At 48.2% G+C, this 16,093-nt stretch overlaps 1 protein-coding gene across 7 annotated transcripts in view; it reads right to left on the reverse strand.

The window, feature by feature from the left end:
- CENPI (centromere protein I) overlaps positions 1-16,093 on the reverse strand; it is a 708,963-nt gene that overhangs the window by 163,548 nt on the left and 529,322 nt on the right. For all 7 annotated transcript variants that reach the window (XM_085607721.1, XM_085607722.1, XM_085607716.1 and 4 more), the window contains one exon: positions 6,573-6,614. In XM_085607721.1, the coding sequence (XP_085463847.1) occupies positions 6,573-6,614 (42 nt within the window). The remainder of the gene's footprint in view (positions 1-6,572; positions 6,615-16,093) is intronic.

Raw genomic sequence — 16,093 nt, forward strand, 5'->3', positions numbered from 1 at the left:
ATCCAAGGTTCAAAACCAACCTGAATAACTCCTTCATAATTTGCCAGTAGAATTGGTATGACACTGGCAAAGGTTGAGAAATGTCCTTGGGTCTGGCCTCCTCTGCTACCCTCTGGGCTTATCTATGGAGGATAGCTATAGCTTTGGTCTTCGAAAGCTCCTGCAGAAGATCGGTCCCCAGGGGTAGTGTCGGCAGTTTGTGCCGGCTTTGGCATCTGAGCAGGAGGGTGCTTAACCGGCCTAGAACTAGGAAAAAAAAAAAGGCTGGCACCAGAAGCATTGGCTGAAGGTGAACCAGGGATCGTAATGTACAGAGGGCGGACCCACCAGTGAAATTCGAAAGAGCCCATAAGGAACCCATGGAGCCCAAAAGCACCCCAGAGGGGGCCAGCGCCTTGTTACAGTGGCATCATGGCATTGAAAAACTGAGCTGGATCGGCTGGTAATTCTGGATATGCTGGCATCAGTGTAATTAATGTGAAGGGCAACAAACAGCCAGTAACAGGACCCAAACGAAATACTGGACATTGCAGCAATTCTAGAGTAGGTCCTTCAGGTGGATTGATGCCCATGAAGCTGGATTACAACATGACAACCTACCTCAAGTTGGATCTGCATTGAGGGGACCGGTTGTCATGCTCTTCTTTTTGTTCCATCATTTTCCTTAGAGGAGTTTGACAAGGGAGAGGAGCAGGACTTCAAGAGAGACATTGACTCTGAATGTGACCGACGGTCGCTTGAAAGTGTGGCCTTGTGGTCTTTGTTGGACTTGGGTGCTTGACACCTCTTTGTTGACCTAGTGTGGTGATTCAACCCCAAGCACCGTAAACAGATCTTGTGTGGGTCTGAAGAACAAGTTACTTACATTCGGTAACACATTCTGGTACAGACTATCTAGCGACAGATTTTTCACTTCTCAAATATTTCCCAGGCGCCAGACTGGACCTGGAAACCTTTCCATGGCACTTCTGCACACAGAAAGGTGGCACCGTGTGCCTAAAACTAGTGCTGTACCGCTTTGGAAGTGACGTGTGGGGCCTATGCAGGTGCCACTCCTGATAGCCGTCATCAGTTGCTTTTCAAACTGTCTGCGCCCCAGACGTGACCCCAAATTCAAACTTCTAGATCACTGTGCAGATTCCTAGACTTGGGTTCTTCATAATGAACAGAGGACAACGACAAAGGGGAGGATGGGAGGGTCGGTGAGGAATCTGTGGCTAGATAAACTCGATCAGAGAGAGAATTACTGAAGGGAAGTAACTTTTTATTCTGATAGGTTTGTAGATGCAGATGCCTCAGCTTTTGAATAGTAACCAAAGCAGTACCTAATTGGAGGTGGGCTGTGAATGGACTAAAACCAGAAGGTCCTGCAGGACTGAGCGGGTAACAGGCCAAATCTTAGCAGACTTGGCTGTCCAGGCAATAGTGTTCCATGGAGGGACGCCTGAGTATCTGCCTGGCAAATGTCTTGGACAGGGATTCAGTAGTAGCAACTTTGGCCCTAGTAGAATGAGCTCACAGTCCTTCTAGAGGCTGCTTCTTTGCCAATGCGCAGCAGATCTTAATGCAGAGCACAATCCAGCGGGAGATGGTACGATACTGCACAGCTTTGCCATAATTTCACTCCGGGGAACCTCAAAAGGAGCTGATCATCCATTCGGTGTTCTTTGGTATGTATGTGTAGAAGCTCAGCTCTCCTGGAAAAGGCATCACATATTTCAGCAGGAAGGATCACCTAGTTAGCAGAACCAGCATGCTAGGGAAGATGGTTTTATGAGCCTGAAGCTCACTCACATACCCTGTCGCAGTAATGGCAATGAGGAACACAGTCTTGATGGTATGGAGCCGTAAGAAACAGCTGTGGAGCAGCTCAAATGTAGCACACATCAGATAAGTAAGAATGAGATTGAGGTCCCACTGGGGTTTCACAAAAGAGGGAGGGGGGGGGGGGGGGGGGGGATATATAATGCAGCCCATAATTTTTATTTTATTTTTTTAAAATCGCATCACAACGGGAAAAAAACAATGATGGCTGATCAGGCAACAGTAAGAAGGCCAAAGATAACCCTTAACCATGCCCAACACAAAATTTTGCCGGGCAAGAGAGAAAACTAACAAGACGTCAGACAGCTTGGCCTGAAGGGGATCAATCTGGCATGTGCCGCACCAAACCTCTAACTTGTCTCAACAAAAGACAGTTTTTGTTGAGGGATTCCTGGCTGTTAAGATAACATCAACCACTTCTTGAGGATGGTAGAAGGTGTCCAACTAACGCCGCTCAATTTCCACGTATGAAGGTGGAGATTGGGAATGCTCGAGTGGATAACCCCGAACCTAAGGCGGCGACAGCAGATCCTCCCAGAGACGCACCCATGTCAAGCCCAGGAGCTCTGGATACCATACTCTCCCTGTCTAATCTGGAGCCGCTAGGATGACTGGAGACCAGTCCAACCTGATCTTATCAGGAACTCTAGGCAGGAGAGGTATCAGTGGAAAGGCATGCAAGATTCCAGAGTTCCACTCAAGGCAGAATGCACCTCTGAGACTTGTCCTCTGAGCAAATGGTGACATTGTGCGTTCTCGGCGGTGCCTAACAGATTGAGCCAAGGTTCTCACCACGCACTGAAGAGACCTTGTGCCACCTCCGATTGTAACTGCCACTCGTGATGGCTGAGTTAGTCTGCCCTGGCGTTCAATAAACCTGCAATGTGGTTCACCACCAGGAAGATTCCATGGAAGTCCAGTCAGTTCCAGGGGAGCACGGCTACCTGGCACATGGTCCATGGCCCCCGACCAGGTTTGTTGCAGCACCACATGGTGGTGGTGTTATCCATGAACATCTGTACCAGTCTCCCCTTGATGGACAGAAAGAAAGTTTTCAGCATAAAGCAGGTGACCTTCAGCTCCATAAGGTTGATATGGAGCTGGGACTCCGCCAGAGAACAGAGGTCTTTGATCTCCACCTGTCCCAGGTGGCCGCCCTAGCCCAGATCTGACCCATTGGCCACTACTGTGAGCTCTGGGTGGGAAAGGGAGAGAGATCTGTCATTGACCCAATCAGGGATCAGTAACCACCAGTAGAGATCTTTCGCAGTCTCCTCCAAAATCTGGACCATATCAAAGAGGCTCCCTTGATGTTGGGCCCATTGAGACTTCAGATCCCACTACAGAGCCTGCATATGCCACCTGGTGTGCTCGACCAGCATGATACAGGAGGCCATCAGTCCCAGCCGCTTCAGAGTTGACCTCACTGAAATTCAGGACAGAGACTGAAAGATGAGGATGATAGCCTTAAAGTCCTGGACACTTTCAGAGAGGAAAGGTGTGAACCCAGACAGTGTCCAGAAAGGCTCCAATGAATGGGAGCTTCTGAGAAGGGTGAAACTTTGGCATATTGATAGTGAACCCCAGACATGACCCGATGTTCTCCATCGTCTGGAGGTGGTTTACTACAGCCTGGGGCGAGCCCACATTCAACATCCATTCATTGAGGTAGGAAAAGACTAACACTCCTGACCTCCAAAGGTGTGCTGCAACTACCGCCATCACTTTTGTGAACACCCGGGGGATGCTGGTGAGATCAAAGGGTAGCACAGCAAACTAAAAGTGCTCCTGTCCTGCCACAAACCATAGAGAGTGCAGAGTGGATGTCATGATATCCACCATCCAGTCTCTAGAGTTGAGGGTAGAGCATTTTGAATGATTTCTCCTTATGTAGGAAAGCATTGACAGGGTGCAGATCTAGAATGGTCCTAAGGTGTTCCTCTATCTTGGGCATCAGAAAGAAGCCGGGATATTAACTACGCCCTACTTTGGCACAGGCAACCCTTTGTACAAAAGTGATTGTACTTCTTGCTATAAAATGGAGGGATGGTCATCTGTCAGCTGCTGGGTGGATGCTGGAAGGTGCGGCGGGGATGAAAGGAAGGATAAATCATAACCTTTGTGGACAATCTGCAGAACCAAACTGTCCGACGTGATCACTTGCCAACCTGTATACAATCCGCGTATTCTGCCTCCTGCCACGTGGCTGTAACCCTAGAATAGTACAATAAAGAGGTTTGGTGGGTGGAGGGGTGATGGACTGGTTGGCATGTTGACCTTGGCTGCTGGGCATCTTGGCCTTTCCCACGAAACTGCTGGGTTACGTGTTAGGGCAGGACAGGCTGGAGGCAAGGGATGCCTCGGCCAACGCCACAGAAGAAATGGTGGAATTGTTGCAGCTGGACAGGTTGGGAAGAAAGGTCCGGAGAGCGAGCGATAGCCCTACTCTCCTTGAGGTGTTCAAGGGCAGTGTCAGTCCTGTCCCCAAACAGACGAGTCTCATTGAACGGAATGTCCATCAGGGAGAACTGGACAATGCCCAAGAACCCAGTCAATCGCAGCCATGCATGGAGACGAATGACAACACAAGTGCCTATAACTCACCCAGCAGAGTCCATGGTATCCAAACCATAAATTGTGAACTTCATGACCATCATAGATTGCCTAATAAAGGTCGGCAAATTACTTCTGGTAGACCACAGAGGACTTGTGCTACAGAGTCCCATAGGTCATGAATGTAACAGCCCAAAAGACGGGAGGCGTTGATCGATCACACCCAAACTGGCTGGTAAGAGGCACTTTCCAAAGATCTCTACTCTGATTTCCTTTCATGGGGAGGTGTAGGAAAATTGCTGGGGTTGGTCTGGCTGGTGGAAGCTTGCACCACAAGGCTCTCTGGAGAAAAGTGCTGCGACAAAAAGGCTGGGTTGCCTGGGGTGGGGTGATGGCACCTGGCAGTCGGTCTGTTGACTGAGGGGCCAGTACAAGGTATGTCCTAAGTACGTAGAGAAGGGCATCAGCCAGGGATTCACTGAAAGGGAGAAGGGGCTTAGAAGTAGTCTGACCCCTGTCTCAGTACTTCATTCAGCACGTTATTTTTCACCTTCATGGTTGAGAGCTGGAAGTCCTGGACGTCCGCTGCCCTGCGCATAATCGTAGCATAGGATGCAGATTCTTCTATGACAGGCGAGAGGGGGGGGACCGCAGTCTCTCGGGAGATATCTAGCCCACTGGCCTCCTACAAGGCCTCATACCAAGTGTCCTGAGTAAAGGTTGGAGCTGGACCGGTATCGGAGAACATTCTGAAATGCCTCCTCAGGAGATAAGGTCGGCACTGGTGTAAACGTTCCCAGACCGACCGTTGGTTGGGGAGCTGGGGCAGTGTCAGAACTGGAGTCAAGGGTGAAGTGACCAAGAGGGATCAGCTGGTGCAAAGTGTGAACTAACTGGCAGTAGTGCAGGTGGAGAGTAACTCAGTAGAGATCAAAAGAGCTGAAAGCATAGCTGCAGGGAACTCTTTGATCTGGTGCAGCGTGGCTGAAGGCCCTGATAATTTAGGATGTGACGGAACCAGCTGCGGAACGGTCTCAGAAGTCTGCCAACTTAGAGAGCAGGATGGTTGGTGCCACCCACGCGATTAATGAGAGTAGGAATGGCGCGAAGGAGGAGATCTCCACTTCGACTTCTTATGCTTACAGGAGGACTTGAAATGCAAGTAAGACCAGCCTTCAGAGCGGCTCTGCCAACTCAAAGAATGAGATTGGATTGAGTCTTGGACTAGGAGCAGTCCCAACACTGTCTTCTGGTGCTTGGCGATCAAAATTTCACCTCACATTCCCGGATGGCCTTCAGGTTCATCAACGTACAGTCTTCACAAGTCTTGGAGTAGGTGCCTGACTGCAGACACCATAGGCATACCTGGTGAAGATCTGTCACAGACATCTGTTTGAGACAGTCCTCAGGGTTTAAAATAGGTCGTCTTAAGGGGTTACATCCAAAGTATACGGAAAATGTTGATAAAAAACAAAATGAGGCAAGGATCTCTGAGCAACAAGAGAAGCTGCGGATCCAACATCTGGAGGCACAGAAAGAAAGGAATTGACATCAGTGCACAGGAGTGATGCTTGGTTAGGCTTGCATGTTACTTCTGGAGTGGAACAACGTCAGTGCCGACCCACATGGTGCCATCTTCTGACGGATAGAGGTACCATGGAAACGTTTCTGGATCCAGTGGGACGCCTGGGAAATATTCAAAAGGTGGGGAATCCAAGGAAAGAAGTCTCTATCAGAAATTGACATTTGCAATTGCAACAGGGTTTAATTCTCAATTTTCAGGGCAGAGATATTCCTAAGCACTGCACTGAGGGAGATTTTATAGGGAAATTGTGAAAAACATGACTGCTAAAAAAGCACGGAAAGCAGCTCTGGATCTGTGTCGAAGGTGGGGGGGAAAAAAGGAACTGATATTAGCGCACCGGGGTGGAAGCTATATGGCTCCAGTGATGTCATTCTGCCATAGCTTCTGGTGCGAAGATAAAGCCAGCATCCCATACCAACACGGGAGGTATATGAAAAGCTTCCAGGTCCAGTGTGCCGCCTACGTCTAAATTAAAAGGTGAGAATTTGCTAGCAGAAGTATCCATCAGAAACACAACACTTACAGCTTCAACAGAACACATTTGTTTGCCTCTCCATTTAACGCACATCATCAAAACATTAGTACAAAACAGGATGAAGTAAATTCTTACCTTAATTAAGCCTAGCGACAAGGGTTTAGGTTGCTTAAATCCCTATGACAAAAAATATTAAAATTCATATTATAGATAATAATTGTGTTAGACAAGCATTTGAAGACTAATAAATTAGTGAAATCTTAAAGTGAAGAATACCTGTAGAACACCGATCCCTTCTACCCTTACACATCCTATGTCAGCACGGATAATAGAATTGTGAGATAGTCAGGTTTCAATGCAAGGGTATCTTTTTTGTATAACCATTGTTCGAAGAGATAGACAATAAATGGGAGCACAAATGCTACTGCTAGCAGACAGAACACAAAAGGTAGTGTAAAAAAAAAAAAATGAAAACTTTCAAAAGCTCTATTAAACATTGCACGTAGCAACATTTCACGTTCACTCCAATCCTTGGTGTACATTTCTAAACGTAAATATTATGGGCAACACATGCTGACCACAAATTTAGTAAACTTCATATATGGGGTGTCTGGCTGAGGCAAAATACTCACCTAATTTACTGATACTCCAGTCATTAGTGGGAATGACAGCATTGTTAGGAGGTAGTGTGTCGAGACCAGATTATCTTTTTTATTGTAGATTACAAAATACATAGGAGCATAAACATTTATTCAGGAAAAAGACATACAATAAATAAAAATAGGTCCCACCATCAATACTAAAAGAAATAACGCAGCGTTCATTTTTACCCTACTCTACAAGTGTTTTACTAGGACAGAAAGAAACAGGTCTTCACAACTGTATAAAATATTTCCGCTTATGATGGATCTCCATGATGGCTAGTTTCATAGTTAAATATATTCCAACACTGGGAAATACAAGAAGACTCTTGGACCAACCAGCCCTTGGCTATACCTAAACGCTCAATTAAGAAAGCCAACAGAAAAATAGCCTTTACCGCGAGTAATGAGGGATCAACTACACTCAACATTGTGATCTTAGCCAAAAGAGTACATTAAAGCCCAGTTATTATCTTGAGTTACATAAAAATCCAGATTCAAAATTGCTCCAGACATAAGTTGCAAACATATTAATCACATCTGCATCTAACTGTCTGCAGCTAAACCAACGAGAATCGTATCAGTCCTAATGCATGGAACTTCCTAAGTGTATAGTAGAGGTCATGTATAGTTTTAAAGTGCTGCTGCTTTAAATCGGCAGTATTGCCAAACCTATGTCCATCAATCATAGAATCTGCTATTGGAGTCTGCCTGTAAATACAATCAAATCATCCTCCAACATAGCAGATATGCTCATAAAGTCCATCTACACTTGGTTTTACTGGATCAGTGAACATTGTTTACTTACAGAAAGAAAAGTGTCTGAAAGGCTATCATGCTGGTTGTGTATGATATAATCCCCAGTTTACAAACATTTAAAAAAAGCAGTGCTTATGGATGCCATTTTTAACATGCAAATATTCAAAGGTAAGAAATACCTTTGGCTAGTTAAGCTGACTAAACTGCGGTGATAAAGTACTTCTCCAGACAAAACAGCAGGAATCAAAAATAGTGCTGTGAGATCGAGATCAGAACTTTATGGGGATCTTATCGTAATTTTAGGTATTCAGAATTTAAACTACGATTTCAACAAGAAGCGGCCTGTTCTGTTAAAACAACCTTCTTGTGATAGGACAGCTTTAAAAATACATTAGAGCAGCATTTTGGGGGAGATCATTAAATAATAAAAACAATAAAGTGTCTGCAGGTATTAGACAATTTAGAAGATCAAAAATCCATCTACCCATTGCTGACCATAAATACAATTTCAGGTTTGGTGAAACCCAACACAAAAAAGAATGACTGTGCATAGCTTTATTGAACAATCTGAAGGACCCACACATTAGATGTTATCTTTTGGCAGTCCTGAACTTAATGTCTGATCCTTCCTCCAACATAGTTGTTGCGCTCCACTACAGGTAAGCTAAATCAGCTTGGAGGAAGACGACGCAAGGGAGAGGTACGGGGAAGTACGCCACCCGGATGCCCTGGGAGTTGTCTGCTTCTTCTACACCCTTTAAAGGACCGAGGAGCCTATTGTGGGGGCGGTGGGCCTTGGCAGTGCTGGTACACCAACTCTCTGAAGTAGACACTAAAGGGGCAAAACTGTTGAGGGTACAATCTCACAGGGGTGGAAAGGCCCAAGGAAGGTGCTGTGACCTAAATTTCTGTAAAGCATTCCAACACTAAACCTGGCTTCTCACCAACTAAGCGAGATCCATCCTACAACATGTCCAATAAAAAGATTTGCACATCACCTGAGAAGCCTGTAGATCTCAGCCAAGCATGCCTCTGAAGCACCACGCTTGTGCCAACTGCTCTGCCCAAGCAGTCAGAAGTGTCCAGCCCATACTGGATAGTATATTTTTAAACATACTGACCACCCTGAACAGTTTGAGTCAGAGTGGCTCTAAATTCTTTGGGGACTGTCAGCAAGATCTCACCAATCATGTATTGTAATGCATGGGCATACCTCCCCAGAAAACAGCTGGCCATAACTGATTGGAAGGCCAGGCTGTCTGAGGAAATCATCTGCTTCCCGAATGCCACTGGGGGAGTCGTGGAGAATGAATTGGGCTTCAACCACCTGAACCACCAAACTTTCTGGTGCAGGGTGCTTAATCAAAGGTCAGGTTCACCTGGCGCCGTCTTGTGATATCTGGCAACCTACCCTTTGCACTCGTGGACAGGAACAAGGATTAGACCAGGTGCCCAAAAGAGAGTCAGTCAGGGTTTCATTGAATAGAAATAAGGGTTCAAATGAAGTTTGTGCAGGTTGCAAAACCTTGGTTAGTACATTAGTTTGGACTTCAATAGTTGGCAGTTGTATATCAAATCCCTCTGCTTTCTGTCTCATTACTATAGCAAAGAGGGCACTCTTCCGTTGATGATTCAGGGGAGAACACACCCCAGCGTCTGGGAAAGTGCTCAACCCACTGGCCTCCTGCAAGTCCACGTATAAATTGTCGTAGTGTTGGGGAAAATCTCCCTCACCTCCAATGTCATTTCCAAAGGTGGGTTGCTCTGAACAGTCTCAAAACGTTGTAGGAGTTCTGGGGTGTGACTTCAATGCAAAGGCATGGTTCTGTCTGAATTGGATTGCACTAGGGCCGGGTCTGTCAGCACGGGTTCAAGACATGCCCTCAATGAGGCTGAGATGAATTCAAGTCAGAGTTGGATAGGAGAACATGAATGTGTCTTCCTCCAGCAGCATCAGTGCCAGTGTGCCAGAGACTAGTGTGGATTTTGATAGAGGATTGGAAGTTTCCTCCGACTTTGGAGATGAACTAGAGGGATGTTTAGGAGGCACAGACGGCCCACCTGCAGTGGTAACCCAACTGGAGACCTCTGTGGCTCCTTGAAGCCTGAAGGCACACCAAAGGAACCTGGAGGAGTGCCACAAATTTGCATCAGAGTATCTCTAAAAACCTTAATATGTTCAATGGACCTGGAAACTCGTGGTGTATCGGAAGCAGTTGCAGTACTGGCTCCTCAGCATGGGAGCTGAGTGAGACCGCAAGACACCCTGACGTTCCTTGCATCTTCTCAGGTTGAGAGTGGCAGAACTGAGATGAATCCCCACCCTGGCCTTTGTGCTTCCTCTTAGACTTCTCAGAAAACTTGGACCAGGATGAGGACATATTGCAGGAACTGACTCAAAAGCAGGAACAGGTCTGTGCTTCAACTTCGAGAAGGACTTCTAAAACGTATTTCAGTGTTAGGTGACGTACAACTTTGCATTCCCGGATTGCCATGCAGTTGGGTAGCAAACCTAAACACCAGAGGCACACCTTGTGTGGATCGGTCACAGACCTTTAATTGCAACTGTCCCTACAAGGTTTAATCCAAGAATTTAAAGAGGGGACATAGTTCCATGCATAGTGGAAAACATTTTGCAAAAAAAAAAAAAACTCGACAACTGACGGGGGGGAAAAAAAAAAAAAAAAAAAAAAAAAAGGTGGATGTCTGTGGATTGGGCCCAGACACAAATTCCTGCAGGACTTAACATGCAAAATGCCCTTTCGGTGAGACCGGACTGTAAGGTAGTAGCATTTCGTGAATGTGTGCACAGACACCCATGTTATAGCCTGACAGATGCGCAGAACAGGGACTCCAGGTGTTAATACAGCAGTGGCAGCCTGGACCATGATTAAATTGGCCCTTAGTGCTTCTGGAGGTTGCCTTTTGGCTTCTGTATAGCAGATCTTATTGCTTAGTCCTTTTCTGCACGACCTTACCTTTCTTTGAACGCCACAAAAAGCTGATCGTCCACCCAATGGTCTTTGGGCCAATGGATGAAAAAGCATCAATCACTTTGGGGGTCCAGCCAATGGATTCTTCCCCTCCTCTTTGGAGAGGTGAGGTGGACAAAGAACTTTGGGAGGGTGATGATTACCCCACAAGAAAAGAAAACAAAAAGTATAAAAAACCGATCTTGGGTTGCTTGCCTTCCGATTCAGTAAGGACCTGACCTGGCAGTTCAGGGTCAACTGTTTCTATTGGAGAAGGCTCAAAAGACTGGTTTGCATATGGTTAGGTCCAAACTGAGGTGGCATGTTGTGCAAAATAACCATTACCTGGCATGTGGACAGAGTATTTACTAGTGGCTGAGAATTATTCAAGCATTTAACTAATCCATTTTTTGTATACTTCAGTTCAACAAGGAAATAAGTCACAACCTTCAGGAAAGAAGACAATGGGGTGTAGCCAGGTGGCGACTGAGTGAGCAGCGAAGCTCAGCAGCTCTGTCCGGCCGACCATCAAGCTCCATCCTGAACCCCCATAAGGGCCAAATCAGACACGGGACCCCACCCTAAACATATCCAGAGATGAGGGGAGAGCCTGCAGTCGTAAAAGGCTGTCAAAATGCCCATAACTGGGCAAATACGGCTGTGAAGAGCAATGCGGCTCTCACAAAAAGGAGGCGCCCAGCGCAACTGCACAGAGAGACTAACCGAGGGAATCCCTGAGGCTGGTGGCACACCCGGTGAGCTGAGGGATCAGAGGGACCTTGAGCCTCCTTGGGAGCCAGAGCGATGACGAAAGTGGCAGGAGATCTGCGGACCCTGGGGCAGGTGACTGACGGCGGGCTGAGGCTGGAGCAGCAGTGGTGAACGCACGTGCCCGTGCCCCACAGAGCGAGAGACGCAGGCGGAGGTGAGCGGAGTCGCAAGGCCTGCAACGAGAGCCTCACCTCAAGCAAAGACCTTGGAGGGACCACGGGGAGCCAGAGCCACAACGAATAAGAGTGTGAGCAGAGAGCGACTCACCCAAGATGGTGGACCCCCAGGGAGGAGGAACGAACTACAGAGCCGATCCCAGAGTCTGAAGAGCGCGCCGGAACTGCCGGTAACCTAGAGAACCACCGCTGGTAAGGTGACCCTGCGTCCCCCCTAGGTAGTACTGAAGAGGGCAACCGCAGAACAAGGCGTCAGCGGCGGATGAAGAGACCTGGGGCCAGCCTAACTCACAGCCGCAACAGTGAAGCAGAACCGCCGGAGCCCTGAGGCGGGTCGAGACTAATGAGGGAGGTCCAGCCAGAAGACAGACTGGATGTGAGGAAGAGCACAAGCACCGGGCGCATGCAGAGAGGGTGACTGACCCAGGCTCGGCCGGGTATCCTGCAGGAGGTGCCAATCTCGACAGAGAATGACCATAGCATATCCAGGGGCGAGGTCAGTCCACAGGAAAAGCACAGCTCCTGCTTGCCCCACCGAAGAGGAAGCCTCCATCCACTTCTGAGAGCGGAACCCATGCTAAGGGGATCATAACGCCCGCAACAACCAGGAAAATAAGGGAGCAACCCCGCAACTCAGCAGTGCGCAGGAGAACAGGTGAGTTGCCAAGCCGGCAGACGGGCTGCAGCGCAGGGGCCGACAGAGTGAACTTGAGGCACCGAAACAAACGCAGAAAGTGTGCAAAATATGGACCACCCAAGGGAGGATCGAGAACCCCCAAGCACAGCTGCCACCCCAGTGAAAACAGCTAAAATAGACTGGAGGACAGCCAAAACGCGTCTGTGGCGACCTGATCAAAGAACAACACCCAGTCTGAGGTACTACACTGGGGAGTGCAGCCCCCCCGAAAGAGGGTAGTAATCTTGAGGGGCCGGACCCTTGACAATACAGACAAGGAGAGAGGAGGAGATCCCCTGAAGAACGAGCCCGAGCTGAACTGCGCTCGAGGGAGGCGCCTAAACAGTACCGGTGCAAACTGTGAGCGGAATATGGGGAAAGCCACACGGAAGAAGTGCACGGAAGGATCCTCTTTGGAGACCGCGATAAATGGAGGCGAGGCCCCCCAGTCCCAGACAGAATGCCCGCAAACCCCAACCCTGCAAGACATTTTGCAAGTGATAAAAACCTCCAGTGAGCGCCACGAGGTGAAGATAGACTCGATAGGCACAGACCTGGTGTGAGAAAGTGCCATCTTTCTTGCATGGTATGCCCCCACGTTTTGCTGGATGTACTTTGACTGAGTGTGCCCTGGACTCCTGCCAATCAGGTGCCCAGGGCCTATGTTCCTTCCCTAAAACACAAAACACAAATTGGCAAACCCTGGCCATATGTCAGCCCCTGGTAAATGGTACCCTAGGTACCCAGGGCCTTGTGACCAGGGAAGGCCTCTAAGGGCTGCAGCACTCATTGTGCCACCCTTAGAGGCCCTGTACCCTTACACACACACACTGCCCTTGCAGGCTGGGTGTCTGGGTACAAGACAAAACAAAGAGTCGACATAGCACACATCCCTGTGTGCCAGGCCCACCACCTACACTGCCATGGCATTCATCAGCCACCCCTCTAGCTGGGTGCCCTATGCCAATGGTGTGGGCACAGGAGCAGGAGCCCTGTGCCCCTACAGTACCCAGGTCCATTCCTGGGCACTAAGTGCAGTGCTGCCATTTAAGAGTACATGGTGCTGGGAGCTCGTCAAACACAAACTCCACAGCACCATAATGGCAACACTGAAGACTGGGAAGTTTGGTATCAAACTTCTCAGCACATTAAACCCACACTGATGCTAGTGTGTGATTTAATGTACCCAGCACCCCAGAGGGCATCTTAGAGATGCCCCCTAAAACCTAACCTACAATCCACGTCTGTTCTGAGGCTGCCTAGGCTGCCACACAGCAGACATGTTGCTGGACCCCTGGGTAGGAGAGCCACTGCTCTCCTGGGTCTGCAACAATGCACATCCTGGGCGAGGTGCTAAATATCCTCCCCCAGGATGGGCAGGGGGAAGCTTCAAAGGCATGCCGCCTCTGAGCTTCCCCAGGCACCTGCAACCCCCCACTCTGACGGGAAGCTTGGCCAGAAACCCCATATAAGGACAGGAGATGTGCCAGCCTGCCAACCCCACCCCTCAGTTGGGGGAGGCGAGGTGATGCACATCTCCAGGCTCTCGCCATCTTGAAGATGGGAAGCCCTGCCCAATCAGGACTAGGCTACTGCCCCCCTCCCACAGGAGAGAGGCAGTATAGGGGATGTACCCACCCCAGGACAGGGACCCATTGGTCCCTGCCCTTCACCTACCTGTAACGCCCCTAAATCTAGTATTTAGGGGCACCCTGAACCTTCCTTCCCCAGATCCCAGATTCCGAAATCCGAAGGAGAGCTAGAAGAAAGAAGAACTGCCCTGCACCTGCTAAGAAGAGGAAGACACCAACTGCTTTGGCCTCAGCTTCACCGGCCTGTCGACCCTCGAACCTGCTCCAACCCGGCATCTCTTGTGGCCAGCAACCTCACAAACCCCGGAGGACCTGCCTACCTTTTCACTCTAAACCCCTATGACTCCCATGAGTAGAGGCTCTACTCAAAATCTACTTCTAATCCCTGGCAGCAGCCTGGAACCGCGAATCCTTCACACTCTGCATGCGCCAAGCCTAGCCTGTGTCGGAGTGAACAAAGACCATGAGGACGACCCCACGGTGACTGTGATCCAGAGTCCGGCACCCAAGGACCTCCCTCGACACTCCTGAAGAAGCCTGCAGCCACAGAACCAGGTGCCGCCCCCCCCCCCCCAACCGCGATCAACAGAGGGTAAGATTTCCCAACACCAAAAGGCACCCATGCACCCGGCGCCCCGCGGTCCCCTGTGCCCAATCCCGGGGTACCTACCTATCCTCCATCTACCCAACTTACCTCTCGAAGTGGTGGTGGCAGCTGAAGAATCTTCGTCCCCGAGCTTGCAGTCTTTTTCTAAACCGGAGATTTCCCATTGAAATCAATTGAGCGCCCGAAGGCTCAAAAGCACCCTGCACCCAGCAGCCCGAGTAGCCCTGGCAGTGCAACCTCTACACATATCTACTTCCCCACTTGCCCTGAGAAAGTGACCAGGAACCCATCTCCCACAGCCGCGTGGCCTGCTAGTCAGCAGCCACCAACCAAGGCCCCCCCTACCTCTCATAGGATAACATTGGGCCTAACTCTCTCTGCACCCGGCCGCACTTGTGCTGCTGAGGGTGAACCAACTGTACCTACCTAACCCTGGGAGACCCGAGTCTATGCCCAGAACCTTAACTCTGCCAGTCGAGTACTTACCTTTAAACTCAATTTTCTCCATAGGGTAACACTGACTGGTTTTTCCCGAAATTTCTTCTAAGTTTGGACTTTTCGAATCTTAAAATATTCACCAAAAATCAGCCGAGTAACGAAAACGAAAATACTCACCTGCTATTAGGCGAGCTCCCAGTGCTGGATCTTGGTGCCCAGCACTGACTCTGAAAAATACTTACAACTGTACTTACCAGTAACCCAATTTTCTCCCATAGGAAATCATTGTCTATTTTTCTGTGAAATTTCTTCTAAGTGTCAATTTCTGCAAACTTTAAATATTCTTTATAAAAATCGTATAATTTCTGAAAACTCAATTACTTACTGGTTTTGGATAAAGGTCCCAGTACTGAGTCTAGGCACCAAGTACTGGATTACAAAAGTAACGAGAACATACTATACCTGCAACTTGAATCATTGGCTGTTTTCTATGAAATATTTCCTAAGTGTCAACTTTTAAAATAGCAAAATATCGTCTAAAAATCATCACAGTAATTAAGTCGACTTTTATCACTTGATTCCAAGTACTGACCCAGGACTGAATCCAGGATCCAGTCCTGGAATTCCAAAAGTAATCCTAAAAGTAATCTGTGGCAAATAACTTGAAACTTCCATTGAACTCAAGGCATTATTGTGTTTAAAATTGTGTTGCCTATTGCAACCACTTGTAACTTTCTACAAAAGTCAATTGCATATTGCAAAAGTATTTATATAAAGCATCTCATTCTGAGAAAGTATATTTTAATACCTATTGATGGTTCTAAAATAAAACAACCATATATTTTTTATATAAACCATTGGCCTAGAGTTCAGTATTTGAGTGTGTGAGACCACTTGCTGACTAAGTGTGAGCAACAAATGCTTTACACTGTCCTCTGATACTGCCTTTCTGCCCGACCAAGCTACCACTTTAGAGAGTAAGGTTATATCTAACTTTAGCCTCTGCCAAACCTCTGGGGACTGT

The sequence above is a fragment of the Triturus cristatus genome, chromosome 5_2 (genome assembly GCF_964204655.1).
Source record: "Triturus cristatus chromosome 5_2, aTriCri1.1, whole genome shotgun sequence".
Classification (NCBI taxonomy): domain Eukaryota; kingdom Metazoa; phylum Chordata; class Amphibia; order Caudata; family Salamandridae; genus Triturus; species Triturus cristatus.